The sequence below is a fragment of the Mustelus asterias genome, chromosome 22, assembly GCF_964213995.1.
Source record: "Mustelus asterias chromosome 22, sMusAst1.hap1.1, whole genome shotgun sequence".
Taxonomy (NCBI): domain Eukaryota; kingdom Metazoa; phylum Chordata; class Chondrichthyes; order Carcharhiniformes; family Triakidae; genus Mustelus; species Mustelus asterias.
This window is the reverse complement of record NC_135822.1, coordinates 17,684,890-17,710,463: the sequence shown is the minus strand read 5'-3', so window position 1 is coordinate 17,710,463 and position 25,574 is coordinate 17,684,890. Positions and strand designations below refer to the sequence as shown.

The following is a 25,574-nucleotide window of genomic DNA, read 5'->3' as shown; positions in this document are numbered from 1 at the left end:
CCTGAAATTAAATCAGAGCAGGTCAGTCAGAAGTTAATGGTTTGGAGGGAGAACTTTTATTGGAACACTTAAAACATTCATCTGTCTTTTAAGTTCCTAACTAACCTGTTTGTGCGTTTTCTGTTTGTGTCCCCAGTGTTGACACCGTCTTTATTTAATGTCGAGATGACTCTCGTACAAACAAACACATTTCTAACACAATTGTTTTGCCTTCAGGAGACACACAGGAGAGAAACCATTTAAATGCAGCAAGTGTGGAAAGTGTTACTTCAGGAAAGAAAACTTACTTAAACACGAGGCCAGGAATTGCATGACCAGGGCAGGCATGGTATGGAAACTTGATTTTTAAACAACTTTTTAAAATTCTTTTCCACTTTTAGGTAAATTTGTGTTATTCAAATTAAGGGTGCCAGTCCCAACAAGTTTTAACAATAATCAATATCTGACACCAATGTGGCCTTGAAGTTACATTTCCTATTTTGCTAGTTTGTTTGAACTATGTTTGAATTTAATTGAATTGATTTATTACTTACGTGTGTGTGTTTTGATTGATTTTTATTGATTATTATTGTCACATGTATTGGGATACAGTGTTGTTTCTTGTGAGCTATACAGACAAAACATACTGTTAATAGAGTATGTAGGGGAGAAGGGAAGAATAGGGTGCAGAAGATAATGTTGCCCTTACCGGTAAGGTGAAGAGAAAGATCATCTTAATATATGATGGGACCATTCAAAAGTCTGACGGCAGCAGGGAAGAAGCTGTTCTTGAGCCGGTTGGTACGTGACCTCAGACTTTTGTATCTTTTGCCTGACAGAAGAAGGTGGAAGAGAGAATGTCCGGGGTGTGTGGGGTCCTTGATTATGCTGGCTGCTTTCCTGAGGCAGCGGGAAGTGTAGACAGTGTCAATGGATGGGAGGCTGGTTTGCGTGATGGACTGGGCTAGGTGCCTGGAAAGTGTTGGAATATGTGCTGTTGCCTCATAGGTTGATGAGCCCTAAATCAGGGCAGTTACTATCAACAACTTGAGATTCATGGAAATTAGTGGGAATAGAGATTTAAGAAAAAGAAAGGAAAGCTTGCTTTGATATAGCACCTCTCACAACCTTAGGTCCTTCCAAAGTGCTTTACAACCAATCAAGTGCTTTTTGAAGTGTAGTCACTGTTATAGTGTATGGTATGCAGCAGCTAATTAACAATGCACGGTCCCAGAAACAGGAACACAATGATGGCTAATCTGTTTCTGTGAAATTGGTTGAGGGTTAAATATTGCCAGGACCTAGGGGAGATCTCCCTCGCTCTTCAAATAGCGCCATGGGTGGCACAGTGGTTAGCACTGCTGCCTCACAGCACCATTGGCCCGAGTTCAATTCCCGACTTGAGTCACTGTCTGTGCGGAGTCTGCACGTTCTCCCCGTGCTTGGGTTTCCTCCGGAGGCTCCGTTTTCCTCCCACAGTCTGAAAGATGTGCTGGTTAGGTGCATTGGCCATGCTAAATTTTCTCTCTGTGTACCCGAACAGGCGCCGGAGTGTAGCAACTAGGGGATTTTCACAGTAACTTCATTGCAATGTTAATGTAAGCCTACTTGTGACAACAATAAATAAACTTGAAACTTTACTTCCTCCTGAGGGGCATATAGGACGTCAACTGTTTTGAAAGGCCAATGCAGCACTGGAATGTAAATTTAGATTATGTGCTTAAGTCTCTGGAGTGGGGCTCAATGCTACAACATTCTGACTCAGTCAGGATTGCTACCCACTGAGCCAAAGGCTAGCATCTGCTCAAACTATTATCAATGGCTTCTGAGACTCCATTGCATGTATCTGGGTAGCTGGGCAGTTAAAGCTGTGACATCTTAATGCACTTAGAAAATACAGCTTTCTTGTGAGTTCAGTCCTCCCTAACCAACATTGGCCCTCTTTTCTCCACTGCACTGATTCAAAATCCTTATCCATTATTCCTGCTCCAGCCCTACATCTTAACCCATACTTTAAAGTCTTCAGACTGTCTCCCGTACAGTCTCATCTTGCTCATCTATCAGTAGCAGAGTCGTCACCTTTAGAACCTCTGTCTCAGAACTTTCTCCCTGAACCCCTCTTGTCACCTTTTAAAATCTCCTTAAAGCCTGTGCTTCCAATGTATTTCCCATCAGTTTGCCCTATCTTCACTATTGCTTGATGTCCATGCTGATTTGTGTGAAGTACCTCAGCAGAAGCATGTTATTGGTTTAATGTGTGCTGTATAAATACATATTGTCAGCATGATGAGAACATGACTAAATCTCTTCCCTCAGAAGACCAATGTAATTCTGACCATGGTTTCAATTGCTTTTATCCACAGGTTTACACTTGTCACGAGTGTAACAAGACATTTAAGGGACGGATGGAGCTGAGGAACCATGTGGTATCTCACACGGGTGAGATGCCGTTCAAGGTAGGTCCAATGGCACTGACTAATCACAGGCTGCATCAGCTGATCTCTGCTGGGCTTAGTATTTTGGAGGTACACTTGGCTGGGTGAGTGGGGGAAGGTGGGGATTGGAAATACTGAGCAGGAGTAGGCTATTTGAGCTCTAACCAGCTCCACTATTCAATAAGATCATGGCTGATCTGTTTGTGGCTTCATTGCTACTATCCTGTCTACCTCCTCTCCCCTTTTTAGTCAAAAATCTATCTGCCTCTGCCGTAAAAATATTCAATTACTTTGCTTCTGCTTCTACCGCTCTCTGAGAGAAGAGAGTTCCACAGACTCACGACCTTCTGAGAGAAAAAAAATTATTCTCATCTCCATCTTAAATGGGAGCCTATTATTTTTACACTGTGGTGATCATCTAGCATCTTTTTGTGGAAGTTTTGACTGTGATCTGGATCTCGAGATACATTGAGAAAGTATGTCCAGTTGGGTGGTTGTTCCTTGTTGAGCAGAGGGCAGCAAAAGTCATCATTTGGAGAATGGAGGAAATGCGAAAAGGGAAATAGAACCATTCAGCACAATAAGAAGCCATTCGGCCCATCATCCCTCTGCCTGCTCTTTGAAAGAGATGAGTCCCATTCTCTGCCTGCAGTCCTGAACATTCTTTTATTTACTTTATCCAACTCTCTTTTATAAGTTATTGTTGAATCTGATTCCACCATCCTTTCAGGTAGCGCATTTCAGATAACAACAACTTGCTGCATAAGAAACAATGCTTCTTCATATCTTTTCTGATCCTTTTGCCAATCACCTTCAATCTGTGCCTTCTGGTTAACAAGTCTTCTGCAACTGGAAACAGTTTCTCCTCACTTACTCTTATGAAAGCCCTCAAGATTTTTAAAACCTTTCCCCTTAACCTCTGTACTCTAAAGAGGATAACCCAACTTCTCCAGTTTCTCCACACAACAGAAGTCCTTCATCCCCACTACCATTCTGATAAATCTCCGCATCCACTCCCAAGTCCTTGACCTCCTTTGTGAAATGTGGTGCCAGAATTGAACACAATACTTTAGCTGGGGTGTAAGGAGTATTTTATAAAGGCTGAAAAGTGATGAGAAGTCAAAGATAATGCGGCAAAATGCTAAATAAATGCAAATAATCAGTGTAAGTGTGGGTAACAAAAGATAGATAGGAAAGTAAGTTGTGGAGAGGACATAAGGGGTCTGCAAAGGGATATAGATAGGTTAAGTAAGTGTCTAAAAAAATTTAGCAGATGAAGTAAAATTTGGGAAAATGCAAACTTGTCCATTTTGGAGGAAGAGTAGAAAAGCAATATATTATCTAAATAGAGAGGGAATGTAGAATTCTGAGGTACAGAGGGATCTAGGTGTCCTGGTACATGAATCACAAAACTTTAGCATGTAGGTACAGCAAATGGTTAGGAAGGCAAATGGAATGTTGGCGTTTATTGTAAGAGGAATGGAATATGAAAGTAGTGATGTTTTTCCACAGTTGTACAGGGTGTTGGTGAGACCACATCTGAAGTATTGTGTACCGTTTTTGTCTCCTGATTCAAGAAATGACATAATTGTCTTAGAAGCAGTTCAGAGAAGGTTCACTCGATTTATTCCTGGGATAAGGGGGTTATCTTAGTCGGAAAGGTTGAATAGATTGGACCTGTATCCATTTGGAGTTTTATTGAAATGTATAAAATCCTGAGGAAACTTGACAGGGTGGTTGCTGAAAGGATATATCCTCTTGTGGGAGAGACTAGAACTCGGGGAGACAGTTTCTAACTGAGTGGTTTCCCATTTAAGACAGAGATGGAAACATTTTTCTGAGGGTTGTGACACTGTGGAACTTCCTTTCCCAGAGAGTGGTAGAAACAGGGTCATTGAATATTTTTAAGACCGAGGTAGATAGATTCTTGGCTAACAAGGGAAAGGGTCTTATTGAATGGTAGAGCATTCAATACTTCTGCTCCTGGTCCATATGTTTGTATGTATATTTGTGTAATTAAATGTATATATTTAGATGCCTCACACACCTGGTGCCAGATATAGTAACCGCTTCTCATTTGATGCTAGCAGAACTCACCATGCTGCAAATATCAATTCCTCTGTCATAGAACAGCATTAGCGCAGAGAGCTCTAATCTTACATTGTGCTTTTGTTTTTGTTCCCACTCTTCTCTTTCCAATTCTGTTAATTCTCTCTGTGCTTTAACCCTTTCAGTGCCCCTCATGTCCTCAGCAGTTCATGCAAAAGAAAGACCTGCAAATTCACATGATCAAATCTCATGGGGCCCCAAAACCCTACCCGGTGAGTAACTAAACCAAGTCATTTCATAGTATTCCCGTCTTTGTGCAGCATCTAAAAGCACTGCATACACTGGTCCAGTGACAGTTATGTAGCCAAATGTGTAACAGCTATGTCCCAAAGATACCAATGAGATGAATGACTAGTTGGGGAGACAGAGGAAGCAAAGAACAAGAGAATAGGAAAGGTGAGGAGTAAGATGACACAGTGGATCAGGATGGAAAGCCTGTTGGATAGGAGAGGGAGGGAAGCATTTTTTTAAAAAATGGGTTCCACTCTGTATGGAGCTCAGAGCTGCACTAAACATTGGCTCTATGACAGTTCTTTAGATGTTACGTTTTGGTGTTAGCTGTCATGTCTGAGGAAGGGCAGTTTGTGGAGGCAAGGTCCTTGGGGATGTGGACGTCACTCGCAATGCCAGCAATTATTGACCACTCCTAATAGCTTTTGGGAAGGAGGCTGTTAGTGTTAATGTGGGCGATGAAATAAGAAGGAAAAGACACGAGTGGAGGAGCATCCCAAAGAGGAACAGCATAAAATATATTAGCAGAGAGCCTGAATGACTCAGCTGGTATATGTACTGCCAGGTCTTCTAAATGCACCACTGCAGTTGTGTGGTGTAGGTACTCCGAGTGTTGTTTAGTAGGGAGTTCCAGGATTTTGATCCATTGAGGATGAAGAAACAGCCGACATATGTCCAGTTCATGACATTGTTGACTTTAAGGGAAAATTGCCATTGGTGGAGTTCCATGGACCCGTTGTCCTTGTCCTTCTAGATGATGGAGGTCACAGATTTGGAAGGTGCTGTTGAAGGAACCTTGGTGAGTTGCTGTAGGACATCCTCTGGGCTAGGTAGCACACTGCAGCCACAATGTGGTGGATGTTTAAGGTAGTAAATGGGCTGTTAATGTTAATGTGGGGGATGAAATAAGAGGGAAAAGACACAAGTGAAGAAGCATCCCAAGGAGGAAGAGCATAAAATATATTAGCAGAGTGCCTGAATGACTCAGTTGTTATATGTACTGCCAGACACAGTATGAGGTGTTACCTTTGGCTAATGTCAAGATTGTAAATCTCTGCCAAGGACCGTGATAGAAATGGTAGAGTCAGACATGATGCCCTAATCTAAGGAGCCTGGTCACTACTCTGAATCCTGCTAGAAAGTGCTGCATATGAACCTCGGCTGTGAGAGTCAAACATGTTTACCGGTGTCCTCTGTATAAATGGCCACAGAGAATGTCCACTTGCCCTGAGGTTCTGGACAGCTGATTATTGTTTGTGAAACTATAATCCCAAGTGAGTCACTGCCTGCCGGGAAGGATGCCCGGCAAAAATACTATTAGAAAACAATTAACGCGTAGCATGTCTCTTGTTCACAGTGTCCCACTTGCTCCAAATGTTTCCTCACCCGCAACGACCTGCATCTGCACGAATTGTCCAAACACCAGAGGGAGAAGCTTTTTGTGTGCGAGGAATGTGGTCACAGGGCTTCCACTCGTCATGGTCTGCAGATGCACATAAAATCCAAGCACAGGTACACTATATGTGTAAGCATTATCCTTTATATATCGAGGCAATAACAAAAAGGGACAGTGAACACAGGTGGGGTTAGCACAGACCCTTTGTTTTGGCAGCAATTAAAAGGGGGGAAAGGGGGGAAATCGAGTATTGAAATCTACCCTTGTTCAAAATCAATAATTTATCTTTACCATAGATCCAATCCTAACTGTAGGTCCAAGAGTCACCCAGAATAAACTGCCAGAACAAATTACTTAATTAAGGGTCATTTGAGTAAAAGGGTTATAGTGACTCAAGTGGCAGCTACAAAGAGTGTGCAGACATTCTAGATGGTTCTGGGGAAATACCAGGACCGAATTAGTTGTGAATAAATTGTGACAGTGAAGAGTTCGATGGACTAAATGGCCTTTTCCCATTGCAAGCTTTTTATACCGAGTTGAAGTTAGTGTTCATCAAACAGGCTTAGACGAGTTGTGAGTGCATTGAAATGTATTTTTAAGTTAAAAGATGCACCAGTGGACATCTAATATTTGATCATTTGCTGGTTTGCTCACTCATTCATCCCTGGAACCATTCTCATGAATTTTTTCTGCATCCTCTCCAATGTCTTCACATCCTTCTTAATTAAAGTGCGGCCTCCTGAACTGGATGCAAGACTCTAGCTGAGGCCTCAGCTAATGTCTTATACGGATTCAACATAACTTCCTTGCTCTTGTACCCTATGTCCCTATTAATAAAGTCCAGGATATTATATGCTTTATTAATTGCTCTCTCAATTGTCCTGCTACTTGTAATGATTTATGCACATACACATGCTTCTGCTCCTGCACCCCCTTTAGAGTTGCATCCTTTATTTTATATTGTCTCTCTGTCATTCCTACCAAAAAGAATCACTTCAAATTTCTCCACTTTGAATTTATCTACGTCCTTTTTGAAGTTCTACACAATCCTTCTCATAGTTTACAATGCTTCCAAGTTTTGTATCATTATGCCCTGTAGATGAAGTAGCCAGCCTGTCACTGTTACACGTACAGCCTGGGAAAAGGTGCAGTCCACGCTGCTGCACCCGCATTGCCCATCTGCATGTGATGTGACAGACTAACAGACAAAAAGCAACGAGCACAAAAACTCAATGGTTAGAAGGTGCAGACAATATCTGAGCTCCTTGGTTTGATATTTTTGATGGGAAACTGCTTCCTTTTTGGGGAATGTTATTTGGGAATTACCAGCAGTCATTATTTTCAGTTCCCGTCTGGTGGGTAATGGTGGAGGTGGGTGTTTAGGACACTATATCACTGAAACGTGACATTGCAATGACTAAATTCTGACGCAGTTAACGACATAATTGCCAGAAGATAGTTAAAATTTTTAAGTTAAAAAAACTTACCACATAAAAATTTGTAACATGTCTTTACAACAACTGCCTGAAGAACCAGATAGGAGAAGATGAGAAATCTCTTTACGTGGAAATTTGTTCTAATCTGGAATGCACAGCCTGAAAGGGAGGTGGAAGCAGAGTCAGTAACAACTTTCAACAGGAGACTGATATATAAAGTTAAAACTTGCACAGCACTAGGAAAAGAGCCAGGGTTTGGGATTGATTGTTCACAGAGAGCTAGCACAGACATGATGGGTCCAATGGCTGTTTTGACTCTCAGAATTGTTAGGGGTAGAACTGAAGTGTACAGCTCCTTCATTTCATCTTCCCAAATATAGGATCATTCCCCTCTTTCCTTTTCCTGATTCTGTGTCCTTCCCAGGGCTTTTGTACAGCTTGCATATATCTGAATATTTGCTGCCTAAATGGATATTAGGGGCAGATATTTGGGAGATGGACAAATGGCATGTGTGTCCAGGGCTTTATTTAAATAAGGCATCTCTCCAGTAATATCCTTGTGATACCTATGTACATGTTCTCTGGTATTTGGCACAGTATTGACCAATTCTGTTTGGAAAAAAAGACTTGTATTTCTGGAGTGCCTTTTATGAGCTCAGGATGTCCCAGAGTGTCTTATGGCCAATTAAGTACTTTTTTGAAGTGTGGTCACTGTTGTAAGGAAACGCAGCAGGCAGTCTGTGTACAGCAAGCTGCCATAAACAGTAATGTGACAGTGACCAGATCATCTGCCTTAGTGATTTTGGTTCAAATTGGAGAGAGAATGTGGGGAGGGGAAAGGAGTGATGTTCACTTTGTTTTTGCACCTCGCCATTATAGGAATGAGCGGCCGTATATTTGTGAATTCTGCAACCGTGGGTTCACTCAGAAGGGAAACTTGAATGTCCATCGACGGACCCACACTGGCGAGAAACCGTTCCAATGCCATTTATGTGGGAAAACTTTCAGGATCCAAGGTGAGCAGTTGCCTCCAGGGGCCTTGGGCTTGGCTCAGATTTGCACTCGCCTCTTGTTCTTCGAGTGTTTACAGCTCCGTTTGTAACAGAGGAACCTCCACAAGATGCTTTCTGCTGTGGTGGAGTCGGCAAATTCATCACCTGGTTCTGCACTAATGTCATACAGTCCAGTCATTGCCAGTCCTATGCTGAGTTGCCTTGGTGGGGGCGGAGGGGAAGGTTCTGCAGTTGACTAATATTCCTGGCATGGGGAGGAGGAACATCAGCCAGCCATTGTTAGCGAGTGACCCACTGTTGATGTAGACAATGCTGGACTATGATGTCTTCCACAGTTGATTAGCCTATATTATCCTATATTAGTAAAAGTGACCATGAAACTGACATATTGTCATTTAAAAACCCAACTACTTCACAAATCTCCTTTAGGCAAGGTAGCCTGCTGTTCTCCTCCAGTTTGGGTCTGTATGTGACTCCAGTCTCACACCAATGTTTGTGACTCCTAACCATTCTCTGAAGTGGCTCAAACTGCATTTCAAAAAGCAGCCCCATCACTATCTTCTCCAGGCAACCTGCGATGGAAAATAAATTGCCCACATCCCGACAATGAATACGAAAATAAATCAACAGCTGAATCATGATACAGCAGGACTCGAGGGGGAATTTATTGATCTTGTCAAGTGGTTGCCAGAAAATAAGAGTTTTGCCAAAAGAGGGAAAGGTTATTTGAAAGGTTTGATCTGACTAGCCCATGTGAAATAGAAAACACTCAGCTGGTGGGAGTGGAGAGAGCAGCAAGTGGGTGAAGCATGAAATAAAATGACATCTTCAGTCAAACCCAGTGACTTTACTAAAATCTTCAACATAATGTCTTAATTTTTGTACCAGCGAGCCTGGACAAACACAACAGGACTCACACAGGTGAGCGGCCATTCAGCTGTCAGATCTGTAGCCAGACGTTTACAGAGAGGGGACCCCTTCATCGTCACATGGCCAGCAAGCACCAGGAAGGGCGGCCACACTACTGCAACATCTGTGGCAAGACCTTTAAAGGTAATGGTGGGTGTGTCGCATGTTACGGCACTGTTTCTTTCTCCAGCCTTTCCTAATGAGCTCAAAAACAGAAAATGCTGGAAAATCTCTGCAGCATCTGTGGAGAGAGATAGAGAAACATCGGCTCTATTCTCTCCCCACAGATGCTGTCAGACCTGCTGAGATTTACCAGCATTTTCTGTTTTTGTTTCAGATTCCAGCATCCGCTGTATTTTGCCTTTCCTAATGAGCTCTTAGTCTTGCTCTAATCACTTTCTGCTCAACAGGGACCAGTCTTGGACACGGACTGTTTGGTACTGATACCATCACACTCAGTTTGGATGATCAGTTATTTTTCTGCTTTTCTTTTCTTACCCCCACCCCCTTGACAGAATTCCTCTGTTTACTAAGTCTGCTGAAACTGTTCTCTTCGGAGTGTCAACCTTTGGTACGCTGCACAGTTTATCAAGTGTCAGTGGCCATGGATTAGAAATGGGAGAGGAAGGAGAGAGAGCAGTTGCAGGGTCAGAGTTCCTGGTTGCAGTCCAGTAATTCTTGCTGGAAGCTGCTGCTTTGGTCATTTATGTAGATCAGCCGTGAAGCCTCTCTGCAGCCACCCTGAACACCCTCTCACTCGGGCTCACAAGTCCAAGAATGGCCAAAGTGCAGGAGGGTACCTGGCACGTGTGGAACCCTGCCCAAGCCAAAGTCACCTCCTTCAGCGAAGGAGGGGAGGACGTTTGGGGAATGGGGAAGAAAGAAACACGCTGGGTCAGTGTTGTTTCTCAGTTTAACTAATAAACATCTTGCTCCTTCGTTTCAGCCATTGATCAATTACGTGTTCACGTGGGGAGACACAAAGGGATGAGGAAGTTTGAGTGCAGTGAATGTGGTTATAAATTCACTCGACAGGTGAGACTTGCTGCTGGATTTCTATGTTGGTTTTGTAAAATATGCTTCATAAACCTGCTGGATTCTCCCAATTTCGAAATGAGCTGAGGGCCTGTTCAGATAATGAGGGAAGGAGCTAGGTATTCTGAGAGAACAACCAATAACAGTAGCGAATTCACTTAAGACAAATCTAGTTAAGTAACTGAGGGAGAAAGCAATAGGATATACTGATAGGGTGTGCTTCCAGTGCAACATGAACAACAGCAAGGACCAATCGGGACAAATGGCTTTTTGCTGTTCTGTAGCTTCTATGAAATTAGCCCACGTTAGATCACAAGACCTAATTAGACCACTTCCCAAGTAACTGAGCACCTGACTTTAAAGGTGCCAGCTCTAAGGAATGTCAAAGGATAATTTCTTATCTGAAATCATAAATAAAGAATGCTAGAATTACGAGGGAGGAGATGTGTACGTACGAAATAGGAGCAGAAGTTGGCCATTTGATAAGATCATAGCTGATCTGTTTCTGTTTGAAGTTCTACATTCCCATCTCCTCCCGATAACCTTTGATTCCCTTGCCTAACAAGAATATATCTACGTCTGCCTTAAAAATATTCAACGACCCCATCACCACCTTCTGAGGCAGAGTTCCAAATTCGCACAATCCTCAGAGAAAAGAATTCTCCTCAACTCTGTCCTAAAAGGGTGACCCCTACTTTTAAAATAGTGCCCCCTAGTTCTGGACCCACCCACAAGAGGAAACATCCTTTCAATGTCCACCTTGTCATAACCATTGAAGATCTTGTATATTTCAATTAAATCACCCCTCAGTCTTCTAAATTCCAGTGGGAACAAGCCCAACCTGTCCAATTTATCCTTGTAAGACAACCCGCTCATTCCAGGTTTCAATTTAGTAAACTGGAGGCGTGTCGGAGAAACCAGAGCTGTTTTAGGAAATTTCCTTCATTTGAACTCTTCCGGTTTAATTGCTGGTCCTGGTTTTCTCATAGGGAAATGGGGAAAACCAAAGCCATTGCCTTCAGTCCCTGCCACACCTTTTCCATAGCTTTAGATTCCATCTCTGTTCCAGGCCCTTGCCTCTGGCTCAGTCAGACAGTTCACAATCGTGCATTGTAAAACGCCTTGGTTTCCCTATTGCTCCCTAACTCTAATACCAGCACTACAATCCTCAGAACTCTGCATTCTCTCATTCTGATTTCCTTTGTCTCATTCTTGGCAGCTGTGAGATGCTCCTTAAAACCGACCACTTTGAACAAGCTTTAGGTCAGTAACCTAATCTCTCCTTTTTAATTCATTCATGGGACATGGACGTCGCTGGCTGGCCAGCATTTATTGTGGAGATGCCGGCGTTGGACTGGGGTAAACACAGTAAGAAGTTTAACGACACCAGGTTAAAGTCCAACAGGTTTATTTGGTAGCAAAAGCCACACAAGCTTTCGGAGCTCCAAGCCCCTTCTTCAGGTGAGTGGGAATTTTGTTCACAAACAGGGCATATAAAGACACAGACTCAATTTACATGAATAATGGTTGGAATGCGAATACTTACAGCTAATCAAGTCTTTAAGAAACAAAACAACGTGAGTGGAGAGAGCATCAAGACAGGCTAAAAAGATGTGTATTGTCTCCAGACTGACTGTTAAGTATTCGCATTCCAACCATTATTCATGTAAATTGAGTCTGTGTCTTTATATGCCCTGTTTGAGATCAGAATTCCCACTCACCTGAAGAAGGGGCTTGGAGCTCCAAAAGCTTGAGTGGCTTTTGCTACCAAATAAACCTGTTGGACTTTAACCTGGTGTTGTTAAACTTCTTACAGCATTTATTGCCCATCCCTATTCGCCCTTGAACTGAGTGGCTAATTGCCATTTCAGCGGGCAGTTGAGAATCAATCACATTGCTGTGCGTCTGCGGTCACATGTAGGCCAGACCAGGTAAGGACGGCAGATTTCCTTAAAGTACATTCGTGAACCAGATGGGTTTTTCCGACAATGGTTTCATGGTCATCAGTAGATTCTTAATTCCAGATTTAAAAAAAATTACATTCAAATTCCACCATCTGGTATGCGGGATTCGAACTCGGGTCCCCAGAACAATAACTGAGTTTCAGGATTAATAGTCTAGCAATAATGCCATTAAGCCATCGCCTCCCCTCTTTTGTCTCCATGTTCATCTTTGTTTAATAATGCTTCTGTGTTAAAGGCACTAAAAAAAAGCAAGTTTCTGTTGGTGCCCTGCTGAGCTCTCTGATTTTCTCCAATACAGGCTCACCTGAGGCGACACATGGAGATTCATGGGCGAGTCGAAAACTACAGTCCCCGTCAGCGAAGGCTCCGCAACCTGGTTATCACAGAGGAAAAGGAGAGAGGTGCAGAGACAGACACAGTGCCACACATGGCTGGCCTGCCTGACCAGGCCCAATCCACTGTGGCCACAAATGAACTGACCAATCAAAACACTGAAACTCCAGAACCTTCAGCTCATAGCTTTACAGATATCGGGAACTATCAATCTGAACTGTCAGTGGGTGTGACAGATATGTATGTCGAAGAGGTAACCATAGTTAAGATATGAAAGAGCCAATTACCATGTGGAGTGGAAGTGGGCATCTCTTAAACAAATAACTGACTCTTGCTTTGTAAAATATGTGAAATAAAATGGAGTTTCTAAATGTTCACTGATCAACACAATCGTCTCTGTATTTCCTGCCAGCTTGCCTTGTTGGCAATGTCACCCTGTCAGACGTTTCCTTTCAATCCCCCCACCCCAAGGCTTGGTTATCTACCCCAGCTCAGTCAGTGTATTGCAGAGGGCATGCTGCCCTGTTAGAAGTGCCACTCTTCATATGGGACATTAACCCTGACACGCAGAGATTTTGAAGATCCCCTGTCATTATTTGAAGAAGAGTAGGGGCATTCTCCCAGGTCCTAACCAACATCCCTTGCCCAACCAACACTCAAATAGAGCAATGGTCTTCCACCATATTGTGGAATGTTGTGTGAAAAGAACAAATCGCATTTTTAGGAAGTGCTTTTCACATCCTCAGCATGTTGCAAAGTGCTTCTCCAGCCAATTAAATACTGTAAAAATATATCACTGGTGTAGTGAAACAATCAGCAGTGTGATACCCCCACGAGGTCCATGGGGATTCACTCATTGATTATGGGACTCACTGAGGACCCTGCTAAGCTGGAACTCATTACCTGAACCTTTTATAAGGCATGACTGGGACTAGGACTGCTGAACTCAGAATCCATACAGTGCTGAGGAAGGCCATTCAGCCCATCAAACCTGCACTGGCAACAATCCCACACACGCCCCATCCCTGTAACCCTACATATTTACCTTGCTAATCCCCCTGACACTCAGAGGCAATTTAGCATTGCCAATCAACCTAACCTGCACACCATTGGACTGTGGGAGGAAACAGGAGCACTTGGAGGAAACCCATGCATACATGGGAAGAATGTGCAAACTCCACACTCACCTGAGGTCAGAATTGAAACCAGATCCCTGGTGCTGTGAGCAGCAGTGCTAACCACTGTGCCACACAGGCAGGGACTAGTGTATATACACCACGGTAGTGGTTTTATTTTGCATTCTGTAATAAACTATATTCTTTCCTGAGTCATTACAATGTGATACTGTCCATATCTTTTTTATTTCATGTGATGTGGGTGTTGCAGGTCCAGCTAGTATTTGTTGTCCATCAATTGTTGCCCTTGAAAAAGTGGAGATGAACCGCTTTCTTGAACTGCTACAGTCCATCGAGTGCAGGCCCACCCACAGTGCTGTTAGGGAGTTCCTAAATTTTGTTTCAGTGGCAGTGAAGGGATGGTGATATATTTCCAAGTCTGGGTGATGAGCGTATGTGGCTTGGATAGAAACTTGCAGCTGGTGGTGTTCATACATCTGCTGTCCGTGTCCTAGGTGACAGAGATCATGGATTTGGAAGGAGTTGTCAGAGGCTGGGTGAGTTGCTGCAGTGCATCTTGTATATGGTGTACACTGGTCGTGTGAGTGCATGCTTAAAGGTTTATTTATTAGTGTCACAAGCAGGCTTACATGAACACTGCAATGAAGTTACTGTGAAAGTCCCCTAGCCGCCACCTGTTTGGGTATACAGGAGGAAGAATTTAGCGCGGCCAATGCACCTAAACAGCACATTTTTCAGAGGAAACCGGAGCACCCGGAGGAAACCCAAGCAGACACGGGAACATCGTGCAGACTCCACAGAGACAGTGACCCAAGCCGGGAATCAAACCCTTTGCTCCTGGCGCAATGAGGCAACAGTGCTAACCACTGTGCCACCATGCTGCTTAAGGTGGTGAATGGAGAAGATGAGGCCTACATGTATCATACACTTGTCACTCCTGGCTGAAGGTGGTTGCAAATGCTTCAGCCTTGTCTTTTACATTGCTGTGCTGGGGCTGCCCCATCATTGGAAATTTTTGTAGAGCCTCCACCACCTCTAGTTAATTGTCCTGTGCTGTTCAAGACTGCAGAGCTTTTATCCATCAGTTGAGGCATCCATTAACCTTGGCTATTGCATGGTGTGCAAGTCGTCCTGTTATGTAGCTTCACCAGGTTGACATCTCATTTTTAAATATGCCTGCCTGCCACTGCTCTTGGCATGCTCTCTTGCACACTTCACCAGGATTGAGCCTTGTTCCAGTCTTCAAGTTTGTGTTTGGTGAGGGATATTCCAGTTTCATTTTGTAATTGGCAGTCAAGCCTTCAGCATTCTGGGTACCACACTGTAGACGTCCCTCTCTAAACTTCTCCACCAACCTTTTGGTTAATCTCTCTCCTCCTCCTCCAATGGCTCTGTATCACTGTCTCTTTATAGCCTCACGTGGTGTCAGTATTAAAAACATGGGGGGGGGGGGGGAGAGAAAGAGAGAGAGAGAGAGAGAGAGGAGTGGTTTCAGGTTGATTACAAACAGAAGATGGGTATTACTGGCAGTGAATTAAACATCAAAAACAAAATACTACAGATCATAGAAAATAAAAACCAGATCAAAATCCTGGATGTGTGCAAAACAGAAGCATTAGGTTTATAATTTGGGATTTATGTGCAAGGCTTTAGGAGTTCGTCTTTTCTTGTTGACGTTATTTGATAAAAATTCTAGATTGTCTTCGTGAAGGGTTGTGTTTAAAGGGAAACCGTGTTCCCTATGTGGCCAAATGAACCACCTAAAATGGCAATTTGTAAAGCACTCTGGCACAATTGTGCAAGAACTAAAACAGCAGGCTGCCGCCTAAAAGAGATATAATTAGGCTGCAACTCAGTCGACTGAATACACAGGATATGGGCCATCTCTAGGACAAAAGGGACTTTCTGGTCAAACGGGGTTGTTTACCAGACATAGGGGCACCGTAACCCCTTATTTGGGAGGGAGGTGTGTGTGTCCTACGTGCCCCCAGCACCTACAGACATGGCCGTTGGGGACACACCCAGAGATTGATGTGGCAGCACCCAATCGGACTTCATCGATCAGGGTGATCAAGTCCTGATCAATTGATTGGCAATGGCCAAAAGGGGCGCAAAACCCAACGGGGTATAAAGGGTGCTGCGCAACGAAGAATCTCTCTGACCCCACGAACGAGCTACAACAACGGTGGACGTCGCCAGCAATGACCAGCACAAGGAGAGCCACCACACCCGAGAAGGAAGGAAGACCAGAGCCAGAGTGCCAGACCAGACTACGCAGAGGACTACCGAGAACAGCGCACAGATAAAGCCAATATCCGCTTGTGTACTTGCCAGTCATGCAAAGTTAAGTCAAGGTCTAGTATTGGACTTGAACTTTAGTATTTTCTGTAAGATAACATTGTTGGTTGGGTGGGTGATTATTGATTGTGTGTTTTAAATAAATATTGATTGTACTAACAAGAAGTCTATTTGCAATTCTTTGTCCATCGTATAAGGGTTAAAACAGACTGTGCGGCAGTCACCCATATGGAGTGACCTGAATAACTAATGTCTAAACAGGAAGAAATTGCAGAAAGAAAAACACTTTCTACATTTTCCCTCAGTTCTGGAGAGAACACTCAACCTCTAATGCCTCAATCAAGATTTCACTTTTCCTGTTTGAGTCCAGAAGATGACAGTCAGTCATCCAGCCCAAGCTGTTCTAGTCCTGAATGCCTTCTCAGTGAGAGGAACAGGTATCCCATCTGATTTTATTCTTTCCTGTGATGCTATTCAATGAAAACTGCCAAAGTCCCAGAGGACCATAGGCTGCTCTCTCCCTTTTTTGAGAGATCTGACTGGTGGTGATTTAACCCGAGGGTCACCACACCTCAGGCAAGGAGCAAGGTTGAGAAGGTGGGCCTTCATGGGTAACCTCAGCCGGTACAGGAATTGAACCTGCACTGTTGGTATCGCTCTGCATCATGGACCAGCTGTCTAACCAACTGGGCTAACAGACCCCCTCTAGTCAATGAAGACCAAGGCAAGCAACATTCTTCCCAACCAACAAAACAAAAATGGAATAACTGGTCATTTGTGTGTCTACTTGCAGTGAGAGTGTGATGGAATACTCTCCATATGCTTGGATGAGTGCAGCTCCAACACTCAAGAAACTTGACACCATCCAGGACAAAGCAGTCCACTTGATTGTTACCCGTTCCATAAACATCCAATCCCTCCACGGCTGATGCAGTGGTCCATGTGTACCATCTACAAGATGCACTGCAGGAACTCACCAAGGTTCCTTCGGCAGCACCTTACAAACCCGTGACCACTACTGAATTTAGAAAGACAAGGGCAGCAGATACCTGGGAATACCCCCACCTCTCCACCAAGTCACTCACCACCTTAGTTTGGAAATATATCTCCATTCCTGCACTGTTGCTGGGTCAAAATCCTGGAATTCTCTCCCTAACAGCACTATGGGTAAACCTACCCCATCAGGGATTGCAGTGGTCAAGAAAGTAGTTCACCACCTTCAAGGACAACGGGATATGAGCAATAAATGATCCCCCACATCCCATAAATGAATTAAAAAGTGGGATCTTGCTCGGTGCTAAATGGCTGCTGCATTTGACAACCTTAAAGTCACCACACTGGAGGAGAAAGAGCCAATAGAAGGCAGTCTATCAATGCAAATATTTATCTTGATGGGAATAGTTTTGGGGCTCTTCATGTTTGCTTCACATTCATAGTCAGACAAAAAGGAAAATTTCACCCCACACCTGAATTAAAGAGAGAGAGAGACACTATCTCAAGTCTGCATTAAATTATTTTGACTTTGAAACAAAATCAAGTCAAATCCTTAAGGGTAAACACATTTATTTTAGTGGAATTAGTGTTGTACAAATTCTCAATGTAAACTACAAGTGTGTGTACAATAAGCCACAACACTTAAAATAAAAAGACACACATTAAAACTCGAGATAAAACCAGGAAGTATTTGAAATTCACAGAATCTGAAAGAGAAAACCACTTGCCCCAGCTTGGAAGGTAAATATGTCAATTTTCTACTTCAAGGTGTCCTTTTCTAGATTCAAGAGTTCAAAGTCTGATCCAGGTCAGTAAAAGAAAATGAACCACCCCTCCTCCAACAACTAAAGGTTTGTCAAAATTGAGTTGACCTTCACAGATCAACAAAGTTACTGGTTCCATCTTTGGTCTGGACTAACCTCAACTTGGGCACCGAGCAGTGGGTGTGTTGGAATTGGCATCAGTGCCCAGACCAAGGAGGAGGGAGAAATAAAAAAGAAGCAAGGTGTCCTGCTCCCACCTTGTACTTACTGGGCAAGGACAGCATCAGCCCTGGCTCCGATCAAATAACCTGCCAACACTCCACATGAGGAATGGTCGAGTTGCATGAGGGAGGCAATCACTGCTGCAATCTGTACCCCTGAGAGGGACAATATCTTCAGGACAGAAAAAGGGTGACGAGAAAGAACCAAAACTCCTACTGCATATTTTAACACGTGTTTCTGAACAAAATGTTTCAAACAATTGGACTTCAAATACTGTCAGCAGCAAATAATTACATCGTTTCACGTTCTATTCAAGTTACCTCAAAACAGAAACTGGGAACATTTACTTCCAGATTCCAAAAGAACTACAAATGGAGAGCCATGTCTTTCTATTTTGTAGCATATTCTGAATTAGTGATTCTGGAATATTTAATTGCACTATTTCTACTGCTCTATAAATAGAAATATATATACAAAACTAAATATATACCCCATCCCCTTTGTCTACTCAAGTATTGGAGAAGGTAGATGAGCTATTCTGGAACAAGCTTTTAGCTGGTGGTGTTACACAGAGGAACTTCCCCAGCAGATTCTGTCCTTCCAAACCAGAGTTCTTTTTTAATACCAGGGCGAAATACTGTGGATAACAAGCCGGCTATTGCCGGTGGGGTTGGCGACAGGGCAGCAATTTGAAGCGAATTAAAAGATACCCCACGGGATTAAAGTGCACCAGTACTAAATCGCCACCTCCCAAGGCCACGAGACTCCAATTTAACATTTTACAAGTTGTTCTCCACTGCACAGATTTGCTCACTTGGGTGTTGGGAGATTTTAATCGGATTAGATCCAGCCTTTAACAAAATGCAACAGTCAGTACCTTCACAGGGCTGTTGGCAAGCTCTGTTTGGAGCTAGTCTTTGCCAATCCTTGTTACGGACTGAGCAGACCTCCCAACTAGAACTCGTTTCACATCACCTTCGCGTAAACATTAAACACTGTTTTATATTATGTGTCTTCATTAAAAGCCAGGAAACAGCACAACGTGTTCACCTGGTTCTTCATTCTAGAAAATGCAAAAAACATGAAAAATATAGCTGACTTCATGGGGCTGGAACAAAATACAAAGCTCACAATAGTTGTGTGCTAAACCAAGATTATATCTGCCTGTGCAGATATAGCATCAAGATCCTGTGGACTACTTAAAGAGCAGGGTGTTCCGCTGTCCTGTCCTCCCCAATGTTCTTCCCTCAATCTATCAGTAACACCACATTAACTGTGTTGATGTTCATATGTTCTTGCTGAGCACAGAATGGTTGCCTCATTATCTTACATCATTGCACTTCAAAAGTAAATTAATAGCAAGTGAAGCATTTTCGCGATGCTCAGGCGCTATACAAAGGCAAGTCTTTCTTTCTTAACCAATGCTTTGTAACAAGCGTGCGTCCAAGGGAGAAGACAAAGCTGTCACATCTTCTCACCTAGCTGAGTTGATCAACACTTAGTGAAACGTGCCGGATTAAATACAGTCAGCAGCCAATGGCAATGGGCGGAGCCCTGTCAATATCAGCAATTTTAGTCAAAACCCAATCCAATTGGGAGCAATGACTGCTTATGGTCAAACAAGGACAACATTTTAAAATGATAAACTGGGAAAGGCCATTGCCGACACATGCCAGCTCATAATTAGATGGCGTGAAACGTGTTAGAAACCAGCTGGTTTTTGGTGAGAATCGGAGCAGGTTTCACTGTACAGGTTTCAGTCTTTACTCCAATCTGCTCAGTGCTATAGGCGGAGGTTCTCGTTATGAAGGTGTCTTCGATATCGAGCTAGATTCAGGACATTTATTTCATTGTTATGATTGTCGTTCATGGTTCCTTCGAAGGTAACCTGGGCGGTGGGCATGAATTGCCGGAAGATGCTGACAGTCCCATGCCAAAAGGTGGGTTGTGGGAGTCGCCCCACAATGCTCCAGGTGCCAGTCTGCAAGTCATAGCTTTCGATTACGTCGGATAATTCAAATGTGTTATCGTAGCCACCAGAGACAATCAGCTTTCCACCCAGGGCAGCCACACTGCCTCCAACATGGACCTGCGGTTCAGAAAAAAAAAACCACAATCAGTGCAAGGAAGTATCCTACACTCCAAAGATTGGGAGGAGAGGGATATGGCATCAAAACTTCTCACCCATTCAGCAGCGAGTTTTTAAAAATTCTCATCCTCATTTTCAAATCCCTCCCGACCTCTGCAACCTCCTCCAGGTCTACATCCCAGCACTTCCCTCCACCTCATCCCCATTATCCCCTTCCAATTCTTCCCACTCCACTCAGCTCCCACTACGTTCTGGGACCTCAGGGCTGGAGAGTTCACTCCAGAACTAACGCAAAAGCTCCTCTGATTTTTACACACAAAACACATCACCAAACACCTATCAGCTGGTCAAACACTCTTCACTGTACCACCCAGGCACCGCCCCGCACCCCCACCCCATCCCACCCCATTTCCACCCACTGCCCTTGGTACCTGATTCATGGATGGGATTTTGTCCCATTCGTTCTTGGTTGGGTTATACACATCGACCTCCGAAGAATCATCCCTGTGGAGAGAAGAGAAAGAGACTGGGTTTTAACGATCAGCCCAGATGCCATCAGTATGTAACCAGGGGCACCATACCTTGACAGAACATGCCTCTACAAACATACAAAATAGGAGCAGGAGGCCATTCAGCCCCTTGAGCCTGCTCCCCCATACAATAAGGCCATGGTTGATTTGTGTTGAGTTCCATATTCCCATTCACTCCTGATAACCTTTGATTCCCTTGCCAAGCAAGAATCCATCCCTGCCATAAAAATATTCAGTGACCCCCGCCTCCACCATCTTCTGAAACAGAGTTCCAAATTCAGCCCCTCCTCAAAAAAAAACTCTTCAATACAATCCATTTTTTAAGCCTTACTGGTATTTTGTCCCAAGCCTGGGGGAAAGTGGCTTGCAATTATATAGAATCTTTCACAGCCGGTGGAGTCATTTTGAAATTACCACACTTTAAAATGACTGCTGTAATGTTGGGAAATGAAGCAGCCAACTTGTACAAAGCCACTTCCCACAAGCAGCAATGAGATAATTGATCAGACAAACTGTTTCAGTGATGTTGTTGAAGCATCACCAAAAAAATGCATCTGATTCTGTGGCAGTCAGACTAAAATCCTGGCTGCAATTTGATAAAAATATTCACACCCAAGATAAGCATAATGTATATTCTATAATAAAATACTGGGATCCGAGGGCACAGCCTCAGAGTAAAGGGACGATCCCTTTGGAACCGAGATGAGGAGGAATTTCTTCAGCCAGAGGGTGGTGAATTTATGGAATTCATTGCCACAGAAACGCTGTGGAGGCCAGGTCATTGAGTGTATTTAAGACAGAGATAGATTCTTTATCAATAAGGGGATCAAGGGTTATGGGGAAAAGGCGGGAGAATGGGGTTGAGAAACTTATCAGCCATGATTGAATGGTGGAGCAGACTCAATGGGCAAAATGGCCTAATTCTGCTCCTGTATCTTATGGTCTCAGTTTCAGAGATGGTTAAAGATAAGTAGGGGGTTTAAAAAAACAAAATCAAATAGTAGGTGAAAGTTTCTGGGAGTTGATGAGATCAGTGAAATGGTGATTTTGGAATAGTTTTAATAACCTCCACCACTTCACTTAAAAGCACATTTCCCCTTCAGCTTGGTCCGTGTGGTTCTAGCTTAGTCAGTCCTGCCTAAGGTGGTGTTAATGATGCTGCAATTCTCCCTGGCAACCCTATTTTGGAAGAGGTGGGCGGTGGAAAACACAGGATTCCAATCCCTGAGACACCTCCTATCTCAGACTTGGCTGTATAGCGGTCGCCCCGTGATCCAATAGCCCATTAGTGCTTAGGCTCACATCCAGTCAATGGATACTGGACAGCGAGGTACCAGCACTTGTGGAACCGAAACCAAACAAGGAATCATCACCTTCGGAAAGCTGGCAAGCAAAATACAGTTGATATGAATTGAAATGCATGCAGTAAACAACATGATTAGATAACAGTTGTTGCTGACATCTGAAAACAAACTCCCCTGTTCCTATGTAATTCGTGTCCACTTGTTTACTCAGTCAGTGTCTGACAGCAGCAGCTGGTGGGGCAGCTCCTTCCACTGCACCAGACAGGAGGGGAGACGAGAAGTTTGTTTTTAAAAACACTAGTTGTTGTAATCAGGAACACACTGCCTGAAAGAGCAGTGGAAGCAGATTCAATAGTAAACGTTCCAAAAGGGGAATTGGCCAAATATTTAAAAAAGGAATAATGTGCAGGGCTATGGGACTAATTGGATAAACTCTTTCAAAGTTTCGGCTTAGGAATGATGAGCTGAATGGACTCCTTCTGTGCTGCCTAATTCCAGCTGTTAGACATTAAAAAGAAATGGATAACTGGAGGTGGGTTGGAGTTGGTCAAGGGTCATTTGACAAAAAAATCCACCAAACATCAAGATGTGCTAACTGCACACCAAACCCAGTCTGATGAATGGTTATGGGGATAGGGCCGGGGAGGGAGTGGTGGTCGGTGCAGACTCGATGGGCTGAATGGCCTCCTTCGGCACTGTAGGAATTCTATGAATGGAAACCAGGCAACCCGAGTCACTCCATTTGGGAACTGTTCCACTATGAAACTGCTTTAACATTACAGGCTACACAGCCCCTCGCCCAGGTGCCACTTTGATTCATGCCACATTAGCTGATCTCATCTAGGACATTAATGGAGTGGGGGAGCAGGCGACAGGAAGCACTAACAGAGTTTCACCAATGATCAGACTCTTGTATCTCAAGATTCACTGGGTCACTAAGCGAACAGAATAGGCACAGATAACGTCTGAATCCCTGTTCACATTTAATTCCTGGGTATGTCACATTGCTGATACCAACAGATCTTGGCATCCTGAGTCAGAATTCCTAGTAATGAGTATGAGAGAGAAACTATTTCGAAATGGCTGAAAAACATAATCAGAGGGCACAGATATAAGGTGAATGAGAGAAGGGGTAAAACTTTTTAATGCAGAGAGTGGTTAGGATTTAGAAAGCACCGGTATAATGGTGGTGACTACTGATTCAATAGTAAACGGCAAAAAGGAATTGGACAAATACTTGAAGGGGAAGAATTTACAGGGATATGGGGCACGAGCAAGGGAACGGGACTAACTGGATTGCTCATCAAAAGAACCAGTGGAGGCACAATGGGCTGAATGGCCTACCATGCTGTACTATTCAATGGTTACAACATTGGCTATACTGCATTCATTGGTTGCAAAGACCGTGAAAGGTGCTATATTCCTAGTTTCCTACATTGTTTCTTATTAAATGGAAGCCTTTTCTTTTCATGAATAAAGAAAGAATCCCAAAATCGACCCGCTGTACCCAAACCTCCAGGCCAATTAAATTTAAACAGACTAGTCTATAAAGAGAGAGGTGCAACTACAACAGAATCTCTTAGCCAAGGTCTTTAGGATCATGTGCTGTAGTTTGGACTCCCATTTGTTATTGAGATGAAAGGTCACTTCAGGAAAGATATGCTGCTGGGAAAAGGAGGAAATGTGGAATAGACAGCTGCAATGACGTAAGTGAGTGAGTCACTGATGTAAACCTCAAGGGTGGGGGTGGGGGTGGGGGGGGAGGTGGAGGTGGAGGAGAAGAGCTCTTGATTTATGATACATGGCCTAGACATTTGAAAGTGATCTGTTGAATATTGGAAGCAACCGGAGGCATATTCCACACACCCCTCGTCCGTAAAATCAAATGAGCTTCCACATCGCAGAGTTTTACAGTAAGGAGGCGGCCATTTGATCCATCATACACCTGTGTCTCTTGCTGAAACAGGGAATCTAGAATGACTGAAAAAAAATAATGAGACAAATATCTGGAAATAAGTTCAAGGGTAGAAAGAACATTTTCCTTAATCAAGTGTGAATCTAGTCACATCCATGTATATCTGAAACTATCAAGGGAAGCTGAACAGTACATACCTGTGTATGCGTGCAGGTGGACAGAACGGAAAGGAAATTGCATGCCCGCACAGGGTTGGCAGACAAATAGCATCAGGTTGTGATGCCAGCAGAGTTACATAGTCTGAAATTCACCTACAATGCATGGACATCAAGGTGAGGTCCAGAGGTGTGGATGGCACCTGTGGAACTCAACTGCAACATCAGGAGTGGAGGGTAAGCCTCATTCCCAAATGGTCTTGGTGTTTCTGTTTATGGACGCATCTTTATTTACAGCCAACCCATTTAAACTCACCGAACAAAGTATATCAGTCCATTGAGAGTTACTGTCTTTGGCACAAACGACCATGGAGGCAATGAGCCGCAAACCACAACACTCCAGGAGTCAATCTCAGGATCGTAGCACTGAATGGCCATCGCTTCTTTACCAATAAGTGTGCCAATGGCATAGAGTTTGCCCCGGCAGGCTGTACTCGAGCAGTTCTCCATGGGGAAGGGCATAGGTTGTAGGGCCTCCCAGCTGTCGATACAGTGATCGTAGCGCTCCAGGCCGTCATGGGCGATGATGTAGATGTGGCCTTTGAGAACCAGGGAGCTGTGATACTCTCGTGCTTGAAGCATGGGTGAAACCTCAGTCCACTCATTCACACTGGAATTGTAACGCCACACATAGTCGTACAGCGACGTCCCATCAGAACCACCTGTTAAGACAAAGATAGACACAATGAAGACAACTTTCAGTGACTGTTCCTCTCCCTCCAATGACCAGGTGGACTTTCTTCATGACAGTGGGTAGCACTCCCCACTTGGAGTAAGAAGGTCTTGGGTTCAAGTGTCACTCCACAGACTTATAGATGACATTCCCACAGTAATGGAGTGCCACACTGTCAGAGGTGCTGCCTTTTGGATAAGATTTTAAACCAAGGACCTGCAAGCCCTCTCAAGTGGATGTTAAAGACCCAATGGCACTGTTCCGAAGACGAGCAGGGGAGTTATCCCTGGGAATTATGGCCAATATTTATCCCTCAATTCACAGGCACTCGAGCAATTTATCTGATCATTATCACACTGTTCTTTGTGGGATCTTGCTGTGTGCAAATTTCCTACATTAGAAAATGACATTTCTAAAAGTACATCATTGGCTGTGGCATCGGACATCCCAAGGTCATGAAAGGCGGTGTAATAATGCAGGTCTTTCTTTGATGTGAACCTAGACTGGCTATCCGACTGTGGCAGCATCACAGCTAAGCTCAATGGCCAAACTAACACTTTCCATAATTTACAGCCCAGAAAGAGGCCATTCTACC

General features: G+C 43.7%; 2 protein-coding genes across 9 annotated transcripts in view; one reads left to right on the top strand and one right to left on the bottom strand.

The window, feature by feature from the left end:
• The window catches only part of LOC144509875 (zinc finger protein 131-like), a 28,045-nt gene extending 13,875 nt beyond the window's left edge, over nucleotides 1–14,170 (top strand). For all 6 annotated transcript variants that reach the window (XM_078238803.1, XM_078238802.1, XM_078238805.1 and 3 more), the window contains exons 3-10: nucleotides 217–328; nucleotides 2,343–2,435; nucleotides 4,649–4,735; nucleotides 6,112–6,266; nucleotides 8,466–8,602; nucleotides 9,488–9,652; nucleotides 10,455–10,543; nucleotides 12,806–14,170. In XM_078238803.1, the coding sequence (XP_078094929.1) occupies nucleotides 217–328; nucleotides 2,343–2,435; nucleotides 4,649–4,735; nucleotides 6,112–6,266; nucleotides 8,466–8,602; nucleotides 9,488–9,652; nucleotides 10,455–10,543; nucleotides 12,806–13,114 (1,147 nt within the window). In that variant the 3' untranslated portion in view covers nucleotides 13,115–14,170. The remainder of the gene's footprint in view (nucleotides 1–216; nucleotides 329–2,342; nucleotides 2,436–4,648; nucleotides 4,736–6,111; nucleotides 6,267–8,465; nucleotides 8,603–9,487; nucleotides 9,653–10,454; nucleotides 10,544–12,805) is intronic.
• A 3,650-nt stretch (nucleotides 14,171–17,820) lies between these two features.
• The window catches only part of klhl21 (kelch-like family member 21), a 36,268-nt gene continuing 28,514 nt past the window's right edge, over nucleotides 17,821–25,574 (bottom strand). For all 3 annotated transcript variants that reach the window (XM_078238800.1, XM_078238799.1, XM_078238801.1), the window contains 3 exons: nucleotides 24,563–24,968; nucleotides 20,774–20,846; nucleotides 17,821–20,342 (listed from right to left, as the gene is read on the bottom strand). In XM_078238800.1, the coding sequence (XP_078094926.1) occupies nucleotides 20,037–20,342; nucleotides 20,774–20,846; nucleotides 24,563–24,968 (785 nt within the window). In that variant the 3' untranslated portion in view covers nucleotides 17,821–20,036. The remainder of the gene's footprint in view (nucleotides 20,343–20,773; nucleotides 20,847–24,562; nucleotides 24,969–25,574) is intronic.